This window comes from Pipistrellus hanaki, assembly GCF_964339955.1.
Source record: "Pipistrellus hanaki genome assembly, chromosome: 7".
Lineage (NCBI taxonomy): Eukaryota > Metazoa > Chordata > Mammalia > Chiroptera > Vespertilionidae > Pipistrellus > Pipistrellus hanaki.
In genome coordinates, this window is record NC_140509.1 from 75,606,106 (window position 1) to 75,633,178 (window position 27,073).

At 35.1% G+C, this 27,073-nt stretch overlaps 1 protein-coding gene across 2 annotated transcripts in view; it reads right to left on the reverse strand.

Moving 5' to 3' along the window:
- Positions 1-14,242: 14,242 nt before the first annotated feature.
- CLVS2 (clavesin 2) overlaps positions 14,243-27,073 on the reverse strand; it is a 57,091-nt gene continuing 44,260 nt past the window's right edge. For both annotated transcript variants that reach the window (XM_084889664.1, XM_084889663.1), the window contains exons 4-6: positions 25,858-25,968; positions 21,167-21,387; positions 14,243-14,687 (exon numbers count right to left, since the gene is read on the reverse strand). In XM_084889664.1, the coding sequence (XP_084745790.1) occupies positions 14,600-14,687; positions 21,167-21,387; positions 25,858-25,968 (420 nt within the window). In that variant the 3' untranslated portion in view covers positions 14,243-14,599. The remainder of the gene's footprint in view (positions 14,688-21,166; positions 21,388-25,857; positions 25,969-27,073) is intronic.

Genomic DNA, 27,073 nt, shown 5'->3' on the forward strand with positions numbered 1-27,073 from the left:
ATCAACCAAGTAAAGTTCTGCTTCAATTGTTAGTGTTACCAGAAATATGTTCAACATCTTTTTAGTTTTTGCTGTGTCATCTCAAAGAATGAGTCATACGGCAGAATCAGACAAATAGAGGCAGTGTAAGAGAGTTTCTAAAATTAAAGGAGATAAGAATGAGAGTAAAGCATATATATGTGTGTGTGTGTGTGTGTGTGTGTGTGTGTGTGTGTGTATGTGTGTGTGTGTGTGTGTGTGTGTGTGTGTGTGTGTTTAAAAGATTTTTTATTGATTTCAGAGAGGAAGGGAGAGGGAAAGAGATAGAAACATCAGTGATGAGAGAGAATAGTTGATCAGCCGCTGACTGCATGCCCTCCCTCCCCCCGCCCACCACCACCACTGGGGATTGAGCCCACATCTCCAAAATTGAACCATAACCTCCTGTGGTTCATAGATAAAGACTTAGCCACTGAGCCATGCTGGCCAGGTAAGTTGATATGTATCTTAGCAAACTCCCTTGTTCATGAAGAGTAACTCATCGGAGAATATGTTTCCCACATTCTTCATCTTTTAGAAAATGTTTTGCGTCTAAGTGAATCTTAAAATCTCTGACATGTGTAACACAATGCTACATTTATTTTTCAGTTATCAGAAACAGTGGAGCCATTTCTTGATAATAATTTCTAAGTAGCTTGAGATAATATACGTGTTTCCAATGTGAATACTTTTAAGAATATTCATCCTTATTTTCAACTCATATTTTTCACTTAGCTTTGCCTTTGACAAAGAAATAGTAAGATTTTCTCACTTGAGCTTTCATATCATCAATCACTAATTGCCCTAAGAATATGTCAACAGCCAAAACCGCTTTGGCTCAGTGGATAGAGCATTGGCCTGTGAACTGAAAGGTCCCAGGTTCGATTCAGGTCAAGGGCATGTACCTTGGTTGTGGGCACATCCCTGGTAGGGGGTGTGCAGGAGGCAGCTGGTCAATGTTTCTCTCTCATCAATGTTTCTAGCTCTCTATCTCTCTCCCTTCCTCTCTGTAAAAAATCAATAAAATATATATTTTTTTAAAAGAATATGTCAACATATGCAGATGGTATTGCTTTATGAGGTAGATCTTATATCTTCCTTTTAGTGAAACATTTTGCCAACATGTCAATGGTGAAAATCACATTGCACTAAATAAACTTAACAGAGAAGGCTTTTATTACTATAAAGTAACAAGATCAATTTCAATAACAGATAAACAATTCGTTTAGATCGTACAATACAAGTTATATATGACATGCCTGATATGCTGCACATTGTAACACATGTTATGCATTTTCTGTTCATTAGAATTATTTGAAAAGCAGAATGTCTTTCATTCATTTCTGGGAGTCTCAAGATGTCTTTAAGTAGCAGAAAATGGTAGTAGAAAGAACTTTAGTGTTAGATAACCACATTTTAAAATCCTGCTTCTTCCACTTACTGCTCTGAAATCATCTTTACAAAATTTTTACTTTCATCAAAGTGATGCATGAGTTAAAAATACCTTCTTTCTATTAAAAAGTACTGGGCACAAATAGTCTCTCTTCTTCCATGTTTACTAAGAACATTTAAAAAGTAGATTAAGCTATATATTTTATAATAAGTAAGGTATATAATTCAAGTTCTTTAGTGACTTTAATAAATGATCACTAATCCTTTCATTGTTTGTACTGATAACGATACTGAGAGTGAACATAATGACCAATATTATTTCAACGTTTATCAGTACATTGAGACTTTCCTGTGTCATTATTTTCAATGTTGCTTAATAACTCTTATCCAAAAAAATCAATAAAATATATATATTTTTAAAAGAATATGTCAACATATGCAGATGGTCTCCTCTGGCTTCTAGTTCAGTTCATGACACTGCTGTTATTTTCCAGCTCCTCATTTGCCCTTGGTCAGCTTCATTCTCCATTTGTGGGGTGTGAGTCACTTTGTGGTAAGAGCACATAAGGACAGATGGTCTATAAGGCAGAAGACATTGGTCAAAAGAGCTGTAGTTCTTTTCCCTTTCTTCAATGAGTACTGAAGGCCTGGATGAGAGCTACTACACATATAAATATGAAAGACGAGGGAATTTGGAACCAAAGCAGCATCAAGTTTATGATTTTCTTTATAATGATAATACCCATCAATAAGACATACCAATTATAAACCTTTATGTACATAATATTAGAGCTTCAAAATACATAAGGTATAAACTGACAGAATTGAAGGAAGAAACACAATTCAACAATATTAGTTGGAGTATTTAATATTCCATTTTCAATAATAAATAGAATAGGTAGAAAAATAACAAAAAAAATACATAAATGTTATAAACCCACTACGGTAACACAGATGAAAGATCATGTGAGAACATAGCAAGAAGGCAGCCATCTGAAAAAGAGAGAGGCTAGCTTCCAGAATGTCAATAAAATAAATTTCTGTTATTTAAGCTACCCAGTCTGTTGTATTTTGTTAAGGCAGCCTTAGCAAACTAATACAAAGGACTTCAACTCAAGAGTCTGACCAGAGAGGACACAGTGCTAAACCAGTAGTCTAGGGTATTGTGGCTTAGATGTTTACTCTCATTTGTCTTCATTTTTAAATATGTATGAGTCATTCTAATCTATCTATATTGTTAATACCCATTTTTACCCTTTAATTCCAGACAATTATACACAGCTATTTAAGCATCTAAAAGTCACCGTAGGTTCTGAGTAACTTGTGATAAGTTTTGTGTTGGCCCACAAATAATGAATCTCAGTCCACCCTTGGTTCTAGACCACCCATCCATTTTAAAAGGAATAAAATAATTATGTTAAGAAACTGTTTCAGAGACAACCTGGAGGTTCTGAACACTAAAAAAATTCAGAAATAGAAAATACCCCACTTGAGTAATTTGCTTAGCATAATATGCCTCCTTTCATCTCTGCTATGTGATTACTTAAAGAAACCAGAGGAAATGACAGCCTCCTTATTGAACATTCTGTATATCCATGACCTCAGAAGATCCGGCCCAACATTTTAGAGGAATGCATAGGCAGCAGGTGAAATCTGAGAGCTTTTTGCCTATACCAATACAGAAATGAACTATAAGAGAAAAATAAATGACTAAGCAATTGTGGTTTCAAAAAGAAAACACCACTTAATATCAATTCCAACCAATATGAAATATCTTTTTAATGTGCAACAAAAATCTCTAGAGCATTTATTCATGAGTCAGTAGGTATTCAGCTTCCTACACTCATCAGATTTTCTTTTATTTCTTTTAATTTATAATAACTGGGACACATTGCATTGAGGCATGTGTCAAAATTGTTGGTGATAAAAAACATGACAGTAGCAAAGTTCCTACAATATACATTTCTTAAAAACTAAATTGGACTTATGATTTCAATTATTTTATTCTGTCAGAGTTCAAAGTGCCTATAATGTCAATCAATTGAAAAGACTTCTGGTACTATTGACATGTCAATCAATTGAAAAGACTTCTGGTAGTACTGACAATTTATTCATCTATAAAGCAAGTAGAAATGTTATATTTAAAAATAATAATAATAATACTAACCTAGCAAAAATAAAGGAAATACTCAAATGATAAGTACAAGACAGATATAAAAAATCCAAAACAGGATATCAAATATTAATGGCAGACATCAATCTTTTTTTGCTACTCCTGTTTCACCTAAAGGTTAGAATAGCTACTAAAAGTATAGGAAACAAAGCAGGACTCTGAAACTCAAAGCAATGAATAAATTCAGGACTACCTAAAACCAAGGTTAGACCTTGGTTGATGGGGAAGGGCAATATTTGATCTCCATCATTCACTACTGCAAACATCAATTCTGTGGAGGTCAAGGATTAAATGTCAGAAGCAAAACTGTAAAATACTTTGGAAAATAAAGAAAAAACTCATTTTCTAAAGAAAAATATTCATAAATTTCACAAATTTTAATATTAGAAAATAGGAAAGACTTAAAATTATTAGGTTGGAAAACAAATTAGGAATTTATATTAATAAAACAATACCCACAAAATTTAATATGAAGAAAGAGGCAAATAAAATATAGTGAAATAGGAAACAAAGGTATAATAGAGTTTCAACTAATCTCCTCTTTACTCTCTTCCACCCTTCCCCCATGTAATCCCTGTCCATGAGTTCTTTTTCTCCTTTTTTTTTTTTTTTTTTTTTTTTTTGACTCAATAGTGGTTTTAAATCCTTTTTATCTTAGGCTGAATAGTGAATATATGGGTACTTCTCTATATATATGTATTCCCTCTATATATGTACACTACAAAATTCTTAATTATTAGCAATGTCAAAATAGTTTAAAACCAAAATGCTTAAATTTTTTATTTGATTTTTCAATAAATTATACATTCACAAAGTTCAACAATTAAAAAATGTAGAAAGATGAGAAGTGAACATTTCTTTCCCATTCTTGTTTCAATCCACTCAATTTCTAACTCTCCCAACAACCAATGGATTAAGCCCTTTACATTCTTTTGCATATACAAGCAAATGTGAACATTTATTTTTAGTTCCTTTTCCATGTTTTTACATTAAATATAACAATATAACATATTCTATACAATATTCTATACCTTTTTTTCTTTCTGAATATATCTTAGAGATCTTATTTCAGTATATAAGTGTTCTCTCAGTTTTTTTAGATTTGTATAGTATTCTGGTTTAAGTTATCAGATCTGTGTAGTATCTTTTCCATGTGTATGTCATATTTTTTACATTATTTTCCAATTTTTGTTCATGCAATTATCCTTTGAATACCCTTGGAAGTATATTTAAATATATCTTATGCAATATTTCTCATGTGTGCGAGTACATTTGAAGGATAAATTTTCAAAAGTGGAGTGGCTAGGTCAAAGTCAACTTCCTTTTATAGTTTTGATAGATATTGATACTGCCAAATTGCCATCTGTCTCAAAAGCAATGTAAAGCAGCTCTTATTTCCCTTTTGCCTCTTGGAAAGAGATTATGCCATCACCCTACTTCACAGTTTGAGTTTCTACTTCCCTCATTTGGAGTATGGGGTAGCATCTTTTCATATTTTTAGAGAAACTATATTTTTTTTTCCTATGAACCATTTGTTTATATCAGCTGCTAATTTTTCTATTTTTTTTTCTCTCTTTCTGACCAATTTCTAGAAACCTTTTAATGTAATAGAAAATTTGGCTCTAAGTCTATGATATGAATTTAAAAATTTTTCCCCAATTTTTCACTTGTCTTTTGACTTAGCTTATAATTTTTTCCATGCAGAAATTTTTGAATTTTAGTTATTCAAATTTATCTCTTTTTTTTTTCTTTTTGGAATTTAAATCATAGATATAAAAGCCTCTGTTCCAAGATTATCAAAGCATTCCTACATGCTTTCTACTGATACTTCAATAGTTTACTGGTTTTTATTTAAACTTTTAATACATTTGAAATTTATCATACTATACAGTATGACATATGGAGCTATACTGTTTTTAATCTTAATTTATTTTCTCCTAGAGAAATAATATTTAAAGTAGATTACTCTCAATTTAGAATACAATAATACTATTGTTTTAAGACAGTGCATTATTTTAAGAGAGTAAGATTCTTTGTAACATTTATATTCTCAGTATGGGCCTAATAGTGTTTTCACACATTATTTTAAAAGCCATGAAAAAGCAGTTAAAACAGGTCAAATAATAATGGCTAAATAACTTCAAAGCCATTCTTGCCCAAATTCAACAATAGCCATGCTGAGATAGCCTCAGGCATAATCTGAAGCAGAGTCAGCCCTTTCACTCCCTTCTGAGCTGAATTAAATACTTTTGTTTGCTTAGATTAACTGATTAAGATCCATTATCAAAAGGCTTTCTCATTCATCTTCTAATCAAAGGCAATTATCATTTCTTTTCTCATCCTCTTCTTTTCCTTTGCTTTTCCAGTAAAAGCGACTACATAGGCATGTTCTCCTAATCTGACTTCCAATATTAGAAAAATAATTGTCTTTTAACTTCCTGTAATTTTTTAGCATTGGAATTAACTAGGGTAATCAATGAAAAACAAATTTACTATGGTTTCCAGCTCAAACTAACTTTTTATCAGAAGAATCTTAGAGTCTCTCCAAAAGTAAGTATAAACCTTTTGTATGATATAGGGCCTAATAATCTTAGAGTAACTTCCAAAGATAAAGCTCAAAATTGATGAAAAACTTATGTTTGGAGGTAGAAATTCAATTTGGGGAAGAGGAGGACATACTGCTCGACTCATGATTATATCATCATCATCATTGAGAGAAAAATTCCCCCTTTTAAGATAAATAACAAAATTATGTTCCTTATTAAGAAAAAAATGCATACTGCTTGGCTACTATATAACTTGCAGAAATAAATTAAGATCTTCGTGCAATCTTTTTGGATATGCTACTAAATTCTAGGCATGATTCAAGGCACCAATAACACAATAGTAAACAAGATAGACAAACTACCCTGCCTGTGTAAAGTTCACATTCTATTAGGGAAAATGTATAAAATAAAATAGGTAATCTATGTGGTATATTAGAAGGTGATAAAATCTGTGGAGGAGCAGAAACCGGTTTGGCTCAGTGGATAGAGAGTCGGCCTGCGTACTGAAAGGTCCCAGGTTCGATTCCGGTCAAGGGCATGTACCTTGGTTGCGGGCACATCCCCAGTAGGGGGTGTGCAAGAAGCAGTTGATCAATGATTCTCTCATGGATGTTTCTAACTCTCTATCCCTCTCTCTTCCTCTCTGTAAAAAATCAATAATATATATATATATATATATATATATATATATATATATATATATATATTTTAAAAGCTGTGGAGGAAAAATAGGACAGAAAAGGAAAATATTAAAAAAAAAAAAACCGATATAGCCATGTATTTATAATAGGCAGATCTAGAGAGTTCTAAGAAGGTGATATTTGAGCAAAGATCTAAAGGAGATAAAGAAATAAGTCAAGAGAATATCTGGGGAAAGAGACAGAAGGAACAAAGTGCAAGTTCTTATGTAGAGGGATGCTCAGTGAGTTCTGAGAATAGCAAGGATGACAATTTGGCAAGAGAATAAAAGGAAAATGTTTTTTTAAGATATTATCTAAATAGGGTGGTGGAGGCCTGCGGTAGGGGTGGCCTAGAAGGGGTCAATGGAGGGAGGGAAAAGGGGACATATGTAATTCTTCCAACAATAAATATTTTTTAAAAGTGAGATCTAAGAAGAGTCAGGGGTGAGAGGGTGTATTATTTAGGACTTTAGAAGCAATAAATTAAAGTATTAAATAATTACATTTGCATTGTAGAGGCAAAAGTGCCAACTCAATAAAAAAAAGTGTTATTCTGTTATATGGTGCTTACTAACTTCATATTATCCCTCTTCATACTCCATTATAAGGCTTTGGTTGGTACTCTGGCTACAGATTTTGAGGAGTGAAATCATCTAAGTTTACTCTTGTTAACATATTGTAACTTGACTCAAGGGGCCACAGGTCAAAGCAAGGAGACTAGTTTTCAAATTAAAATATTCCAGATAGAGAATGTTAAAGTCTTGGTTCAAAAGATAGTGTGAAAGAAATGGTCTGAGTATGGATATACATGCTTTGAAGAAGAGCCAACAGTATCAGCTAGTTGATTGGATGTAATTTTTAAGATCAGAAGGAGAAGATGACTGCAAAGGTTTAAACCCTAGACACTTGAAAGTTAGAGTTTAACAGTGAGATAAGAAAGCTAAAGAGGAAGCAGGTTGAAGATAAAGGAAAAAAGTTTGGTTTTGCAAATGTTGAATGTGAAATGTCCATTAGACATCAAAATAAAAATGTTTAGATACATGAATTCAAATGAAAAGATATTGGTACCAGTCTTTTCAATGAATCCCATATACAAAAAAAAACATTTAATAAGTGTCTGGTACTAAATCCTGTCATGACATATTTTTAAATTTTTAGGTTAGAATTTATAAATCAGCATACAAATATTTTAATACTATCCAACAGTGAATTGTGTTTATATCCATATAATATAGTATTTTGTTTCTTAAAAATACTGGTTTCTGTCTGGTACCTTTATGATTCCAATTAGAAAAAAAGGGGGGGAAGAGAGCAAGCTTGTTTTTATTTTTAGAGGTGATGCAAGGGTTTGTGATGCTGCTGTGTGAAGACAGACCATCACATCCTCTCGGCCTCCTCTCATTGGCCAAGTATTTAACTCCTGATAACAGAAACCATGGTTTTTAAGAATATTTTTCTATATTTCTAATTAATAACACCATTTCAGAGGGGAGGAGAGTGGGAATAGATCAACCAAAGAATTTATATGCATATATGCATAACCCATGGACACAGATAATAGTGCGGTGAAGTACTAGGAAGAAGGGGGAGCTGTAAGGGGTCAATGGAGGAAAAAGGGGAACACCTGAAATACCTTCTGCAATAAAGATAACTTAAACATATAGTACTCTATAATGCCCTTTTTTTGTGAAAAGAAGTGAAAGCCCTATCTGTGGCTTCTCATGCAAGCTCGGGTTGTCCTGCGTTGATTTCCCCTCAGGATGCTTATGTAGTCTCTGCTAGGAATGTGAACTCCTCCTGCATGGCTTTAGGAAGAGGTGGCCATGATGATTCTTGTTTCCCTCAAACACTTTGAATGGGAAAACCATCTGCGTCTGAGCCAAAGAAAGTCTATTGTAGAGGGTCCTCGTTAAGTGATTCTTTATCCTTGTTAGATTGTATTTTTTTTTTTTTCATCCACAGGTAAGATAAGTGAGAAAAACTCACAGTAGATACAATACATATTTATTGAGTGAGCATTCTTTCTTCCAGTCAAGTGCATATTTTTATTTTCCTTCATATTTTGAACTGGGGTTATTTTGAACAAGATTTATTGAAACTAATGCTTTATGTAATTCAAATTTCTGAGTGTAGTCACTTGTCTCATCCAATAATTTTATGTGATGTGTGGAAATAATATTTTGTCTACTGGTCATTCTCGTTGCTAAGCTTGTCAAGAATACTGTAAATATCATCTCGATAAAATGAACTGTGCTTTCACATTTAACCCCCATGCATTCAAACATCAAAAAATGTAGTATATCCTCACCTAAAAAGCTAACTACATTTCCTCTCAGAACAAAGTTATTGTCCTTTTGAGAAATATCCATTTCACAGATGCAACAGATTCAGTACTACCAAACTGAGCATTCACCATATGCAAAATAAATTCTTTTTTAAAACAGAAATGTGTACTTATTTTAAAATGATATTACACTATTTATGATAATGTGTGGAAATAAATATATTCCTCAAAAGGTCAAACATATTTGAGCTAAATAGTACTGTGCTCAGTATTCTTATCAAAGAAAGACTTGTATAATTACTTCTTATACATCTTGTTTTTTCTGAAAGTTTTGAAAACAAAAATGACTTGATCTTTGAATTTTGCTTATCTTTTAAACAAATATGGAAACTGAAGAACTGGATTGGAAACAAAATGCTTTGCACCTGTTATTTGTAAACCCATTACATATACTCTATTGCAATTTTTTCAAAATAGTTGAGGGCTGATTTCACCCTTAAAACTTTTAAAATTTATTTCATTATTCATCTATGCCCCTCTCATTTACCACAAGAAATAATTTTGACAGAATAAATGAATTAAAATTATTAAGGACAAAAAATATTTGAATTGAAACTAAGTCAAATACTGACCAAACACCTTCTAAATTGTAACAGTGCCCTTTATGTACTATAAAAGTGCATTTTAAGTCCTATATTTATTTGGTTCCTAAATATTTTTTTTTTAATTTCAACAGTACCACTTGCACTCCTCCTTCTAAGAAAAATTGCACAACTTTGCATGTTTAAATCCACAGAATTGCTGTTTTATATTGTTTCCTACACCCCAGGAGAATAAATTCCTACATTGAACACAGAAGACACTTCATAGTATTATCTCCACGTGTGGGATTAATCTATGGATGTTTACAAAATAACTTATTTCATGAAAGGAAATTATATTCTCTATTCCATTAGGATCATAATATAATAATGTTTCAAGGCCAAATGTCCTTTTATATTTTTACTTATTTGCCCCATTTCAAAAAGTAAGTAGTGATGAATAGTTTCAATAACAGATTAGAAAGCAGATTTTTCAACCAAAACCAAATACTTTTCACTCCTAAACATAATTATACACCGTGAATATTTAGTCAATTGCCTACTTTTGTTCCAATATATTTTATGTTACCTGCTGATTCTTACATAGTCTAATGGCCTCATAAATTTAAAATACACCACCATTTTTAGGCCATAAATCTATTTAGTACATATAACATGGAATATATGCCTATTAGTTTATTGATGTAAATAAATATAAATACTATATCCTAAAGTACAAATACCATGCCAGAGCTCTGCTCATTTTATTTTGTGTGTTGAAAATCATTCTGAAATATCCTCATGTATGATGGCAATTTTTCAAGTAATTACATTAATACACACAAAATTAGAAGCAAAGAGATAAATTATTAACCAGACCAATTAGACATTTAGATAAAACAACAGAAGAGTGCATAGTCTCTCAGCAGGTTTTCCTGATACAACTTTTCTAAAGGGCCATGGACATGTCCATAAACCTTTATGTTGTTTCTAGAAGAAAATGCAGTCTGTCCCTGAAGTCATATTGCCATGAGTCTAAGAGTTTCTAATTTTAAAATATATATTTTTTTATTGATTTCAGAGAGAAAGGGAGAAGGAGAAAGAGATAGAAACTTCAATGATGAAGAGAGTCATTGATCGGCTGCCTCCTACTACACACCCATTGGGGATCAAGCCCACAACCCAGGCATGTGCCCTTGGCCGGAATCGAACCCAGGACCCTTCAATCCACAGGCCGACGCTCTATCCACTGAGCCAAACAGGCCAGGAATAAGGGTTTCTTTTTGTGAAAAGAAATATGTTCCTGGATATCTGAAACAACTTTCAATTTTCTTGATGCATGAGAGACATTTCTGTCCCCTCAAGAATATTACAGATGCTTCAAATATTTAACAATGCGACCTAGTTTACAATATTGAGAACCTAGCTGTTTGGTTTTCCTGCTTATGAATATATGAATTTTCAGTACTGTAAAGTAAACAAGCACTTTATATGAAAAGACTTAAATAATGTCTTTGCCTACAGTTATGCAAACTATTACTGAAATAGAAAAACTAATGCATGCCCACTTCAAAAACTTGCTTGCAAAACTCTATTTAATACTTGTACATTATGTTAGTATAGTGCCAGGTTTGTCAATGTGTTCAAGTTACCACATTGGATTTACACAATGAAGACTTACACTATATGGGAATGCTCACAGCAAGGCCTCAAATATCCTTCTTCAAATGATATCTATGTTTCGCCCTTACTTTTTGGAAGAGAGTACAAATAGAACCCATAATCTATTAGTATCACTGCTTTATCCCATTTTTAAAGAGGCATTTATTCATATTTCCTAGAATATATCTTCATGGTAATCTTTTCCTTTTAAAATGTCAGTCAAAAATGTGTGCAACTATCACTGATAACATAAGAGAAGTTATTTATTCTTAAAGGAGCTTTGAAAGTAGCTGCTCCTGAAATATCAAAACAAACAAAAAAGAGAATATACAAGAATACAAGATAGAGCCGAAGCCGGTTTGGCTCAGCAGTGGAGCGTAGGTCTGCAGACTGAAGGGTCCCAGGTTCGATTCCAGTCAGGGGCATGTACGTTGGTTGTGGGCACATCCCCGGTAGGGGGTTTGTGGGAGGCAGCTGGTCGATGTTTCTCTCTCATCGACATTTCTAGCTCTCTGTCTCTCTCCCTTCCTCTCTGTAAAAAATCAATGGGATATATTAAAAAAAAGAAGAAAAAACAAAAACAAGATAGAGCAGGTGGGGTAGGAGAAATGAACTACTGGCCTATTCCAAATAAAATGTGATAATTCTTTGATGTCTACATATTTTTAGAAAGAAAATACCTAAAAAAAAAAAAAAAAAAGAAAAGAAAAAGAAAGAAAGCATAGCACTTAAAATTAGAGACAAATTTATTAGGGCAAATAGTCTAGTGTTTGTGTGTCCGTGTGTGAGAGTGGAAGTGTACTATCACAATTAAATTGAAATATAGGGTTGCTTATTTGCTAAGTTATGTAACAACAGACACAACTACAAGACATAGCAGGAGAGGGAAAATCCTAAACAATGCTAGTGAGCTGAGGGGAAATTTTATGAAGTTGGCCAAATATCCCTGGACTATGCAGCTTCTAACACATTCCTGGAAAATGAGTTACAGACTGATCTAGATCTATTCTAGCTAGTTCAAAAGGCATCATTGAAGAAAAAAAAAAAAGGCATCATTGTTATAATTTTGTTCATTCATTTTAAAATATATTATACATTCCAGCCAATCCTAAATTGCTTATTTGAAGAAGAGCAGGTAAGCAGCCTTGCCTCTGCAGAATTTCCAAACATAGGGCAGGGAGACAGTGTGAATGATACTTATAATTTGATAAGTATAGACCTAAACAATATGCCTTCTGACTTAATTTTCATATGACACCAGTCTAATGATAGGGGAAAGAATCTGGCTATGCCGATTGACATCTGAAGCTGGTAGAATTCTACAAATTGGCAATAAATGAAAAAAAATGAAAGAATGAAAAGCTCACTGCCTTCTGTACTTAGTTTCTACTTTATTCCAATGCATCATGTTGCCTAACACTTGCTTCTATAGCATGTAAAGTTCAAGGTTGTAAAATGTATGTCAGGTTAGAAAGCGGTAAACACACCAATGATCAGGGCTCTAATAAAGATAAGAGTTGCTGTGGCTTTCTATTCCCAGTTCATTCCCATCTCTATGATATTTATCGGTGGAGCAGAATACCTATGAGTCATTCTTTTTCCACACTTGACTGGAGGTTGGCATTTGTAAGGGATCTTTCATTTATGTATATTTATGTATGTTTACAAATATTAGACTGTCCACTGGTGATACTGCAGATTGATGTACTTATCAATAATCTTAAGATTATTGACTGTAGAATTATCACTGGAAAATTAAGTTTTTAGCAAAAAAGAATGTAAAGGCTGCTACATGACTTTATTTCTGTTGGTTTCCAAGAGTTCCTTGAAATAGTTTTCTTTCAAAAAAAGTATTTTAATGGTGAGTTCTCAATCTCAAAAATTACCACTCTGAAGAGATGGTAAAAATTTTGCTTTCTTCACACTGGAATTTGAAATTTAAAGTAAGATTTTTTTTTAAATGTGCTATAATTGCAGAATTTTTATGAAATAAAAAATTTCAGTAACATAAGGATTCCAAGTCTATATTTAACGTATAATATGCTATTTCAGATGCTTCCAGTATGGCTCCTGGATGCAATGTGTTCTTTCTATCTTTTCTGAAAAGAAATCGTGTACTTTTTATAGGATCATTAGGATTATTAACTTGAAATTGAGAAAAACTGTATGAATCACTGTCGATCACTTCATACTGCCCACACTAAGTTGAGACCTATTGTTTTGAAAAAACACATTTCACTAAAATGGGCACAGATTCAAGAGTACACTACAAATTAAGTTAGAATTCCCTTAAATAGGTTCACTAAAAGTCTGTTTCACTATGCCTCATTTTCATTAACTTTAGAAGTGGTTTTCCAGAGTTAGCATCTCATGTAATATCTCTATCATCTCTAAGACCATTGAATACGGATGATTTGTTTCCTAAGCCTGTCATATCAATGATTTATTAGAGCTCAGTAAAAATATGTTTATTTTTTTAAATAAACATTTTTACTGAGGGGAGAACGTTCTTAAAATAAATCAGACAGGGTTTCAATGGGGGGGGGAATGTCTTGAATAAAGGGTGTATTGTGAAAACAGCATTTTTTTTTAATGCACTCAGAATTTCACATCTTACTTTGGGGAACATATTTTTTTACAAGACTCCAGGAATTAAACAATATGTAAGAGTTTAAGTGTTCAATTTACCAGATTATCTGCCATTCCTTGTCTCCAAAATGCAAGGCCAGTGATAGTCACTAGAACACATTTTCTGTAAACTAAAAATCACTAGACAGGAAATACATTTATCATAATTTCCTATAGTGCCCATTAAAAGTACATTTAAATATGACAGTGGTTCAGAGAAAAACAATGAAACATCACAATGAGAGCTGAAATATGGCTTCATAGGAAACAGGGCTTCATTCAATTAGCTTTGATTATGTAAGTGTCTTTTATTTTTGTAATAGTTCACATCACTGGCATGAACTCATGGGCCAAACTTTTCCAATTTTAGTTATTACCAAAATGTACAAACTTGACATAAAGTTTACATTGTATTTACAAAGAACTTGGCACTTACAGGATAAATTATTCACTTTTTAATCCAGACTAGGGCCCCCATGGTTCAGGCAAATGGGAAAGCCTGGTGCCTTATAATATAGTATGCTACATGGACAAGAATAAATAAGTTTCCAGCTGGTAATTCCTCCACAGTGCTGTCCCTGCTGCTGAAAACAAGTACCTTTCATTTCTCATCCATGGGGAGTGGAGAGCAGGTATCAGTCCAGAGAGAGCAAAGGTTGCATGTTTTCTTCCTCATTTTTATCCATGCGTTTGAGGACTGTAGGATCCACTACTGATTGGGACCTGGAAATGTTAAAGCCAAGGTTAGTGAGCTATCACCAAATGATCACATTCCCTTCTCTCTCTTTTCTCCATTATTGCTGCTCTCACTGAAGCAGATTATCTCCCCTTTCATCAAGGGATTTATAAACTGAGAAAGCTACACATTCAGAGAGAGAGAGACACTTTCGATGGGTTTTGGATCCCAGGAAACAATCCCCTCTGGCCTCTAAATGGAATACTCAACAGCAAAGGGTCCTAAATACACAGAATAGGCTTAAGTTCTTTAAATATATATATATATAATGATTGAATTCAGAGAGGAAGGGAAAGAGGAAGAGAGAAAGAAATATCAATGATAAAACAGAATTATTTTTCAGCTGCCTCCTGCATGCCCCACACTGGGGATTAAGCCCACAACCCAAGCAAGTGTCCTGACCAGGAGTCAAACTGTGACCTCCTGGCTCATAGGTCAATGCTCAACCTCTTAAGCCACACCGGCCAGCCGGACAATAAGTTTAAGTTCTTTGAGATGGGGACTTTCTACTGTAAGACAGATGTATTCCAAATGGAAAATTATTACAATAAAATTATTGTTATGAGACCTAAACTAAAAATGATAGAAGCCTTGAGTCCTGTCTTAAAGAGATCTTTGAAACACATTTAATGTAAATGTGCATGTTTGAACCAACACTTTTTATTTTTCATGATCACATTAGGAAAAAAGTCAAAATTCAAATGTGAGTTTTGTTCAATTTCCCATTAGACTACTTAAATAAATAATTATTCTTAAAATTTTGTGAAATGTTTTAAGACTTTCAAAGAGTTAAAAACACAAGAGGCTTGGTGAAAATGACAAAGGTATTAGGAAGTACAAATTGGCTGTTAGAACAGAGTCACAGGGATGTAAAGTACAGCGTTGAAAATATAGTCAATAATAATCAATATATAATCAATTATAGTTCATATATAGTCAATATATGTGGTGTCAGGTGGGTGCAACATTTATCGGGGGGAGGGGGTGCTTTATAAGTTATACAAGTGTCTAACTTGCTTATATAGTACATAAAGCACTTTAAAAAATTAAAGTTATGTTAAAACCCCTCTTGTTTCGACAGCAGCTCTTTATGACCAGGAAAGCAAATACTGTGAAAACCCCCTCCACATGCCTTTGATAGCAGGTGGGAATTATATATTAGGAAACAACATAAACGGGCAAGGAGGAGAGTTAATGAGACATGCTACTGTTGGGGCAGGAAGCTGCCATCCTAATAGCTGCAGCATTAAGGAAGCAGCTGCCCTTTTACAATTCTCCGCGGTAATGAATTTTCCCCCTGCTGCTGCATTCCAGCCAATTGGCTACCCCCGTGCCTCTTAGCAGACCTCATTAACTTTCATACAGAAAGACTATCAGCTAAATTACAACTGCACATGCTAATGAAAAAGAAAAGCAATGGAACTAATTGTCAAAGCAAAAATAATTACGAGATTAACTGATAAAGTCAGTCCTTCACTTAAACAAACTTAAATTCCTTTCTAAAAAGAGAGAGGAAGGTGGGAATACTGAAACAGGGATGTTTTAGTTCCTAATTCGTTTTTACCATTTTATCTCAATGCTAGGTATTAGATGCCTAGGTCAGGAAGGAAACTGACCAGAGTTGAACGTGTGTGTATGGAGAGAGCAGGATAGAAGGGGACCCAGAGGGAGGAAGGGTAACAATAATAATTTACCTTGGAAATACATTTTAGTATTGCTCAAAATATTTAGTCATCAGACCTTTAAAACTGTCTTTCTTAGACAACTAAAAAATTGATTTCCCAAGATTACTCCATACTAAAACAGGCAGAGTTTTATTTACTGCCCTGCACTAAAGTATTGGCTTGATACTGGTACCCACTGCACTGTACATTCCATGAGCAGGGACTTTATCAGTGTCTTTCCTGCTGCAAATACAATGTGTTTCCTAGGCTGTTACACAGTAGGATCTCAATATTTTAACTTCTAATCAATAAATTGTTTCCATACTGGGGGGAAAAATCGGTCTTAAGCATTCAAAATGAATAGCAATTTATACTGTGGAGAAATTCTTAACAGAAAATGTATTTTTAAATTCTCATAAAGTTAAGTCTATTATATAAATCTTAACAACATTCAAGGAATACACACCAAAGCTCTTCAGACAGTGCAAAGGACACAAGCATTTGCCGAAATGTTTTGTGAAAACATATATCACACACACACACAATCTTTTAAATCTTTATGTTCCTTGACTATTTGTTAAAAGTATTAGAGGATATGGTGACTTTAATAACATTTGAAATTACAGTGGGCTATACCATCTGTAATTTAAGATTAAGTTCCTACTTTGCTTTCATCATGGACTGCAGATGTAAGAATGGCCCCACGTGTGCAACCATTCCTTAATAAAACAAGCCAGGCAAAAACCATTTCCAGTTCAGATGATTAAGATTTTGGGGGGGGGTGTTTAATTGGCCCAAGTGTACTATTATTTTAATCCAACGAAATTGCTATTGTTATTGTAGTTCTCTTATATAAAACAAAGGGTTATTTGTGCAGGATCATAAGTTAATGAATTGGTCTATTTCAGCTGCAATAGAGGGCGTTGTCCGTCCTGAAGTCATAGGATATCTCAACGGCCCACACACAGCCTCTGTTGTCTTTGCCATAACTTTTATTTTTTACTAAAACAAATAATTTAAATTTAACTATCCAGGTGTTACTAGTTCATTTATTATGCATCTACTATAGCAATATTGTACTACATCTTAGAGTTTTAAGGGGCTAGATTTTAGACAAACAGGATTCCAGTTCTGCTATTTGCTATCTCTGTGACTGTGGGAAGGCTACTTAAACTTCCTAAAAGTTTGTTCTCATTATCTATAAAATGGGAAACGTAGCACCCACATCATACAGATATATTGAGGATCAAATGCAATAATTCATTCATAAACACAAGCACAAATTCTGGCAGATAGCACATGGTAGCAGTTAAGGAAGTTATGTATGGAATACTATTGCCTGTGTTCCCATATTAGTTTCACTACTTTGTAGCTATGTGACATGGGAAGTTACTTACCTTCTCTGTATTGGGTCTCCTCATTAATAAGTTTGGGCTAGTACTACCTTATTAGTTTTTTAAAGCAGCAAAGGAGTATATATAATATATATATATATATATATATATTAGTATATATAATATATATAATATATATAATATATTATATATATTATATATATACTAATATATATATATTAGTTAAGTTTTGGAAGGTAGTAGTAATAGATGTTAGATATTGTTCAATAAAACTGAAAGTCGTATTTGTATAATAGTATTGGTGCTCAAGGCAGGCACTATCCTAGGTATTAGAGATACGAGGTCAAAGACACTTGCCCAGTTTAAGGCACCCTCAATCTACTGAACTTTGTGTCTTATCACGTGACTATGCTATTCCTCCACAATTTTACACAGGGGGACAGTCTTCTTCCTACACATCTAGCTAAGTTCACCCAACAGAAGAATTATCTACAACTGTTTTATAAAGAATGATTTTTCTTTCTTTCTCTGAGTATGACATAAATCTGAAAAAGAAAATAGAGAAGTGGGGAACTGCCATTTCCTGAGATGGAGAAGATGAGAGTCCAGTAAAATAACTTTCTTAATCTCATTCTTAGAGAAGTTTTCAAATAGAATAAGAGCTTCATATGAATAAGAGCTTCATATAATAAGAGCTACACCAAACAAAGGAGGTCTAAAAACATAAGCAGCCCACATCAGAAGCAAGAAACTCCAGGGCGGAGAGTTCCATGTGCTGTGAGCCAAGTGTTCAGGGAACAAAAATGGCCTAATTAATTGAAGGGGAAAAAAAACCCGATCCATAAAGACTTCAAAAGGTGGATAGACTGAGCCAAATCTAACAAGATGGTATAATCGATTAAAGTAATGTGCTTGGAGGAAAATGCTATACTTAGAAATAGAAAATTATGAGGATTTGGAAAGAGACGTACTAGTTTTAGGCAGTACAATATGAGTCAGCAATGTGCTCTGGCTTCCTGAACAAAACAACAACAGAAACAAGAGGCCAATGACACCTACACTGTAAAGCCAGAATTCTGGAACCTCAGTGCAAGTAGTAACAGTGTCAGGTGTTACCTGTTCAGTTCTCAACATGGCACTTAAAGGGGCCACTGACAGATAGCAGAGGACGCCTTTATGTCTCAGCTAGTACCTAGTGAGCACCCTAGGTGCCAGGCCCTACTCCAGGTACTAGGGATGCAGAAGGGAACAGGGTAGACAAAGTCACTGAAGTCTCCATGCAGCTTACACTGGGAAGTTGGGTATAAAATTAAATAAAATAAGGCCCTTCGTTGACTGGTAAATGAGAAAGAAGTAGAACTGATTAGGACCTGGTGATTGAGAAAGGTCAAAAGACCGCTTCAGTAGATGACCTTTGCCAGGGCCAACCATTGGACACTGTAGGAAAAGAGCATTCCAACCAGAGGTGACAAGTATAAAGACCCTTAGATAGGAACAAGATGCAGAGGCTGAAGGAGGATAATAAAGGATGTTTTGTCTGAAAGGTAGGAGAGGAAAGAAAAGGTAAACAAAGAGAAAAGAGAGGTAGGCAGGATCAGATCATGTAGCACAATGTAAGCCCCAATATCAAGTTGATTTCATATTGTACAATATAATCAGCAGACATTAAAAAGTTAAAGCAGAGAAGTTAAATACTCTGATTTTGAGTAGCTATGGTCTTAGAGTTAGGGCTTTTAAATTATTTTGGAAAACTTTTTGGAGAATTTGATGAAATATATACCTTACAAGTGTACTATATATATTCATACCTTTCCATACACATCTTTGAAGACAACTTTTAGTACTTCATAAACCCCTTCAAGAGCCCATCCATGAACCCCATTGGTTAGGAACACATAGAACTCAAATTAAGAAGTCCTGTTTTAAGAGAAGGGAGTTGAGAAGCCTAAACTTGGTTTAAACTTAAGCTTTATGCTTAGTGGAGAAATTAAAGCAGGAGATGTCATTGGCCTTTTCTTTCTCTCCAAGGAGAAGTAGAGCAGCCTAGAGAGAGGAAGACATCACACACACACACACACACACACACACACACACACACACACACATATATATATATATATACACACACACACACACACACACACACACACACACACACACACACACATACACACACACAGTAGTAACAGCAAAGAAAGAGGCCAGCTCAGAGAACTGCAATGTCACTGCATGAGTCAGAGCAATGACAGAGGGCCATAAGGCTTTCATCAGGGAAGGATACAGGACAGCGTTTGGGATGACATGTAAGATGCTGTTGGGTCCTGCCTGAGCTAGGGGAGGAGAGACTTGCAAGAGCTATGGTTTCTTTTTTTTTTTTTCTGTGATGGGACATGAACCAATAATAATACTTGTTACATTTTTCACATGAACCCTGGGCTGGTGTGGCCTGCGAGAACCTGGGAATTAGATACCGTCTATGACAGGGGTCTTCAAACTTTTTAAAGTGGGGGCCAGATCACGGTCCCTCAGAGAGCTGGAGGGCCGGACTATATGAACTACTAATTCCTACTGTAACACCTCGGCTGCGCTCACTGCCCAATAAACCTGGCGGGCAGGATCAGACTCCTCTGCAGGCCGCATGTGGCCCGCAGGCCGTAGTTTGAAGACCCCTGGTCTATGAGCTATGGAATGCAAACTCAGTTATACGTCTGTGCATGTCTGGCAACTCCCCGCCCTCTATAGCTGGATGATGGCTGGGTGTGCATTGTATCCACACTGGATACAAAACACCTAGGAACATGCCTATCACAGATCATGTCTTCAATAAATATGCACTGATTGAATACTGTGAGAGTCAAAGCAGGGAGTTTGACTCAGCAGTGAATTTTATAAAGATTAAAGCTGTAAGGAAGTAGAACGCTTTACCCCAGGAATGTCTAAACCTTTAAACAAAAACTTGGCAGAAATATTGTAAAGAGAACATAAGCTTTAGATATTAGTGTTTGAAAGGTGTGTGTGTGTGTGTGTGTGTGTGTGTGTGTGTGTGTGTTGGCTATGGATCCCTTTCTTCAAATGAAATATTACACTGAAATCTAATAAACTGCTTAGAAAAAAAGTCATTCTCATTGCAACGGAGATGGGCACCATACCCATCCCTCCTGCCTGGCCTGAGAAATCCAACTAGAACTCTGAAGTGCAGTTTGAAAAATCGCTGGATTTAGTGACTCCTAAAGGCCCTGCTAGATTATCTGTGAATCTTCAACAACACTGAGTTCAGGTTAGCTCAAATGACTCTCTTTGACTCAAACTTCCTAGACACCCAATCATGGGGGCGTAAAATGCTTTAGAATCTCACCAAACATCACCTTCAACAATATAAAACCTGAAGTTAGACCTGGGCAGCCTCTGCCCTGACCCTAGCCCACTTCCCAGGTACCTCCCGCATACCTCTTCATGGACTTGGGGGAGAGCTCATTTTCCACTTCTTTCACAGGCATGCTGTAGGAGTCCACATTGTATTCACTGTCGTCATCGTACTCGTGGTCGAGCAGTGTTCTTGCCCATGTTCCCATGTCATAAGGGGGCAGCATTCCTCCAAACTCAGAGGGCAGGATCTCAGGATGAATTAGTTGGTGTAGACTATTTAGGTTGTTACCATGCAAAAATATCTACAAATACAAGAAGAGAGGTGGGGGAAAACACACAGAGGAGAATCAATATTACCCAAATGCTGTGGGAGAGAGTAACAATAGCAAGAGCAGAAGAAAGAATGTTCTATGTCCATTAAAATAGTTAAGCCCCTTCTCCACTCTGTGAAACAGGCAGGCTGGTATTGCATATAAAAATTCTGAGGTTAGGGAACTTTGAGGTCTGCTAGTTATTGGGTTAAAGAGCTGGAACCAGAATTTGGTGTTCTGCTTCATAGCCAGGTTCATTAGGAGAATCTAATGTGCATGTTGATGTGTACATCATTCTGATGTTAGTTGTACAAGGCTGATGATGTGCATAATGAATGCTATTAAAACAGATTCTTCCCATAAGGGACTCATCAACTACAAAGCCCATCGAAGTTATTGAGCCCCAAAGCTGTCACTGGCATGGCCTTCTCTTTATCATCCATAAAATGCGAATACTGTAACTACTAAATTGCCACTTTGTAATGCAAACTATGTGATGTAAATAAAAGTAGATTAGCATCAGCATCGTCATAATGAAAGGTTAAGTGAAGGTTCATGTGCCAAAGGACTTAGGTTCTATAGCAGTAGTCGGCAAACTCATTAGTCACCAGAGCCAAATATCAACAGTACAACGATTGAATTTTCTTTTGAGAGACAGGTTTTTAAAACTTAAACATCTAATGCCACTTCTTCAAAATAGACTCGCCCAGGCTGTGCTATTTTGTGGAAGAGCCACACTCAAGGCGCCAACGAGCCACATGTGTCTCAAGAGCTGCAGTTTGCTGACCACAGTTCTATAGTATTTCACCATCTTCTCTTCTCAAGATTTCCATGTTTACTGTTCAAGTAGAAAATGAAGTAATAGATTCAAAATGTAAGGATGTATGCATATAGTAATTATGGATAATACTATCTACATAGAGCTTTTTTGGTTAAACTCAAAAACTATTCAAGCTACAGACTCAAGATCTGTTTCCCCATAAGTTGCTACCTCTTTTCTTTCATTTCAATCTCAAAACTGCAAATCAGTCTTCTCAGATAAAGCACAGTTTGCAATCTCATATAAAGTTACATAATATTTATTTAAGAAGTATAAATTATAAATTACAGAAATGATTTCATACTTCAGGTTCATGATGAACAGGCTAACACATTTGTCTTTGTTTTTCATACTTTTAGAATCTACTGAAGTTAATATATAGGAACACTAAGGAAGACTAGTCTAAAACATCAGCTAAAGTAAAAGGATGGCTGTCACCAATCAACAAGTGATTTCAACAGTGAAAGCAGATGAGAGCAAGTCACTGGCCAAAACAGGCAGAAAAGAACAGCAACCTGGAATATGTGATGCGGGACCTACGGAGGGAAGATGTCATCTGTCCCAGAGTACATCAGATTAATTCCAAACTTTATACTTTCCCACTCCTATTTGCAGAGCACAACGGCCCAGGAAACACACACACACACACACACACACACACACACACACACACACACACACACACATTCTGCTAGGTTCTTCTCATAGGAAATTAAAGGAATTCTTCCTTGGAAAGCTAAGCCTTAGCATCTGAAACCCTTATTTTATTAGAAATATAACCTTTGGTTTATCAGATGCATTACTTCGTGTAAGAAACCTTCTCTTTCCAGTCATGCAAGACGTCTGGTAAGAAATCCTTGGGGAAATAAATGCGATCCAGCACACTACCTCCTCTCTTACACTAACACTCTGCTACCTCCTCTCAACATCACTTTCAGCTTTGGCCTCATTTACTCTTTCACTGAAAAAATAGGCCAACCAGATGCTCGCCACCCACCAGCATCTGTGTCCATATTCTTTGCCATTGTTCCTATGAAGGAGAAACATTACAAAGGCCAATTTCTCCACCTGTGTACTAGAATTCATCCTTTCTCTTCTACTCAGTTATACTTCCTAAGCAATCCTCTCTGTCTCTTCCACATCATCAAATGTCCTCACTCTGCTGGCTTGTTCCCATTAGAGAACAAATATGCCAACTCTACTCTTCTGTTCCCCTATACAGATTCATAAACCTCTCTGGGACCTCCTTCAGCCTCCAGTTAGTATCCGATTTCTCTCCTCCCATTTATTACAAAACTCATAAAAATTGTCTATATTTATTGTTCAAATATTCTCTCATTTTTCCTAAATCCAATGAAAACAGATTTTGCCTTCCAACACAGTAAATTGCTCTTATGAAGGTCCTTCTCATTGCTAAATTCATTGTCCAATTCTCTGTCCAATTCTCAGTCCTTATTTCTCTTGAACTCTCAGCACTGGATATAGTAGATGATGCACCTCATGAAAACATTTGTACTCAAGATCTTTTAATTTTCTCCTACATCGATCGATGTTTATTTCAGTCTCTTTTGCTGATTCTTCCTCAATTACCCCAACATCTTAATGCCAGAGGGCTCCAGGGTTCGGTTCTTGAATTTATTCTCTTCTCTAACTATTCTCACTCCTTGGTGATTTTATTCACTCTCATGGCTTTAAGTATTGTCCACACGCTGTTTGTCACATACACCAGGAGTATTTCTACCTAAGGACCTTTGTATTTGCTATTCCCTCTACATGAGACAGAATTCTGGGCAAACCATATTCAGAGCAAATTGCTTAACCATCTAGCCTAGTTTTTTTCTCTGTAAAAGGAAAAAAAGCAATAAGCCTTGTTTTTAGGATTAAATGAGTTAACATATGCAGGGAATTTAGAACAGCCTGTGCAGAGTGACTGCTACAAAAGCCTTCACTAGTATAATGTGTACTGAAAGCTCCAGCAGGTGTTTTGGATCACCTGATCATCCTTTCATACAACAACATTTGCAACTGTTATTTGTGAGACCCATCAATCCATTTTTCCAAATTCTAAAATGTAAATTAATTTGAGACTCAATGGTAGAAACAATTCCCAATATCCATTATAATTGTTTAGGAGTACTGAATTATTCCTCCTAAACTACTGGGAAATTTTCAACAAATTCATAGACAGAAAATACTCTATCACTAATGTTTGATACAAACATATTTAACAATTTTTTCACATTCCCACTTTTATGACACTGAAGTCACTGAAGTGCCTTTTCGTTCACCAAGGAACATGGAAAATTATCTTCTATGTGGATTGAGAGCTCTATATTTTATTATGGAACTAATTATTTGAAAGTTGGTCATAGCACAATGGTAAAAATAGCTCTAACTATGGAGTTATTTTGATTCAAATATTGCTGTACCACTTCACAGCTGTATAAATGACTAAGCTAGTTACTTATCCATCCTAAGACTTATTTTCCTCTGCTCTGAAATAGGGCATAATGCTTAATAAGCTTACTTTCAGAGATGTTTGGAAGATAAAAAATAATGTCCATTAAAATGCATTTTTTAAATCAATATTATTAATTAATTAAAGGCCCAGTACATGGATTTGTGCACTGGTGGGAGGCGTGGCCTGCAGGGATAGGCCCCACTGTGGGAGTGCCACTCATCCCAGTCAGCTGAGCAGTGCCTGCACTGTGGGAGCATACTGACCACCAGGAGGCAGCTCCTGCATTGAGCGCCTGCCCCCTGGTGATAAGTGCACATCATAGCAACTGATCAACTGGTCATTTGGGTCATTCTGCTGTTGGGTCTCTGGGCTTTTATATATATAGAAAACTAGAGGCCTGGTGCATAAATTCATGCACGGGGGTGGGGGGACGGTAGAGGGGAGCCGATTGGGGGCAGGGCCGTGGGCAGTTGGCTGGCCAGCCCCATCCCCTGGTTGAACTCCCAGTAGAACTCCTGGTCAAGGGGACAATTTGCATATTAGCCTTTTATTATATAGGATAATAAAATGTGTTCAGCTTTTACCATGTGCCATGAATTGTGCTAAATGCTTTCTATAAATTATCTCATTCTCAGAGAAAACATTTTGTTGTATGTACCCTCAATATCCTCATGAAACCAAATCTAAGAACTCAAGTGACTTATAATTTAAAGGGATATTCATTTTTTACAAATTAACATTCTTTCCAAAGTGTGTGATTGATCATGACAATTACCACAAAATCATATTAACTACCACAAAATTCACTATATGCAATGAAATTTAGGTATACTGTGAAATAACTAACTCCACTTATCAATTTCTAAAATTATAGCTTTGTCTAGGCCTACTTAATATTAAGTATACCAATAACTATATAGTAACATAGCTTTTTTTTTTTACTTTTAAACTAAGGCATTAATATATAATGAATGTGCCAAAATGTTCTCTAAATTTGTGGAAAAATAAGAGAGCTGGTTTTAAATATTTTTCTGATAGATAAACTGTTCAGAATTAAACACATGTATTTAAGAATTAGAAAATGTCTTGTACATTTATCATGCTAATATGCACACAGTGTGCAACATAATTCATTGAATGGAGGAAGTGAAATGATATGAATGAAGATAGAAATAAATACCCTTTTTCGCGTCTTCTCCTTTAGGAAAGGCCGGATTACAGTATACAGGGCATGGATATACCACGGCTGGTTGACAAAATGAATTCCTCCGAATCGGGCTGGGAAACTGTCCTAGAGGAACACGAAGTAAAGAAAATCCAACATACTTAATATATGGCAAAGGTTTAGGGAAGGTCATACGATAGACAAATTTTTTACTCCACACACTTAAATGAGATTATCTGTAGTTAGGAGAAGAAGGGAAGATATTTATTGCATTAAACACTAACTTTCATACAAAAACAAAAACAATTTGTAATAAAGAAAATCCTTTGCAAGAATAGATATAAGAACTTCAGCATGTTTAAGACTGTCATATATTAAGCCTAAAAACTGCCAACAGCCATTGTCAAGAAACATAAATAAAAGATATTAGAAATTTGTCAAATGAACCTATGATAGATAAGTGTCTTAATTAAATTTTTATATTAAAGTGCATTTAAATTAAAATGTTTTATTACATTTCACTGTAGTCATCTATAATGTGAACACTGTCGGATATCAAAACTCATTTTATCCTCTTTCTCTTATCAACTTCATAATAAACATTCTCCTTTCCTTATTTCAACCATTAACAAAAGGAAATGCACTTAAGCAAAATAAAAACCTGAAATTGTAGTGTAAGGCATTTAAAGATGGATTCTGCCAGGTTAGACAAAAGTCAAAACCCTCTGAGCTCTCCCCACAGGTGGGAACAGGGCTCTCATAAGGCCAGCCTCTGCTTTGGCAAGAGGTCGCCTGTGTAAGGTTTGCATCTGAAGTGATGTAGAAAGGTTCATCCCAAAGCCATTCCACAACAGGGAGGGATAAGTGAATTAATTGAAACATTTGACAGTGCTATGGATCCCACATAAACAGGCCTGATTCTTGCTACTAGTTCAAAACGCCACACTGAATTGACTATTGATGCCTAAGAAAAACTATACCGCTACAAATGTCCCTCAAGTGACATCATCATAATTGGCGTTCTTCTGGATTCTACTTAGAGCATTAACAGAAACAAAAGTTACTGAAATAATTGTACATGTATTTTTTTAAATTAAATGATGCTTGAATAAGATTCAAAAGATTTAAAAAACATGCATAATATAACCTCACTAATATATTTTGTTTGGGGGGACACTTATGAGCCATAGTAATTAGTGTTTTGAATACTAATTTTCAGAGCCCGTGAGCA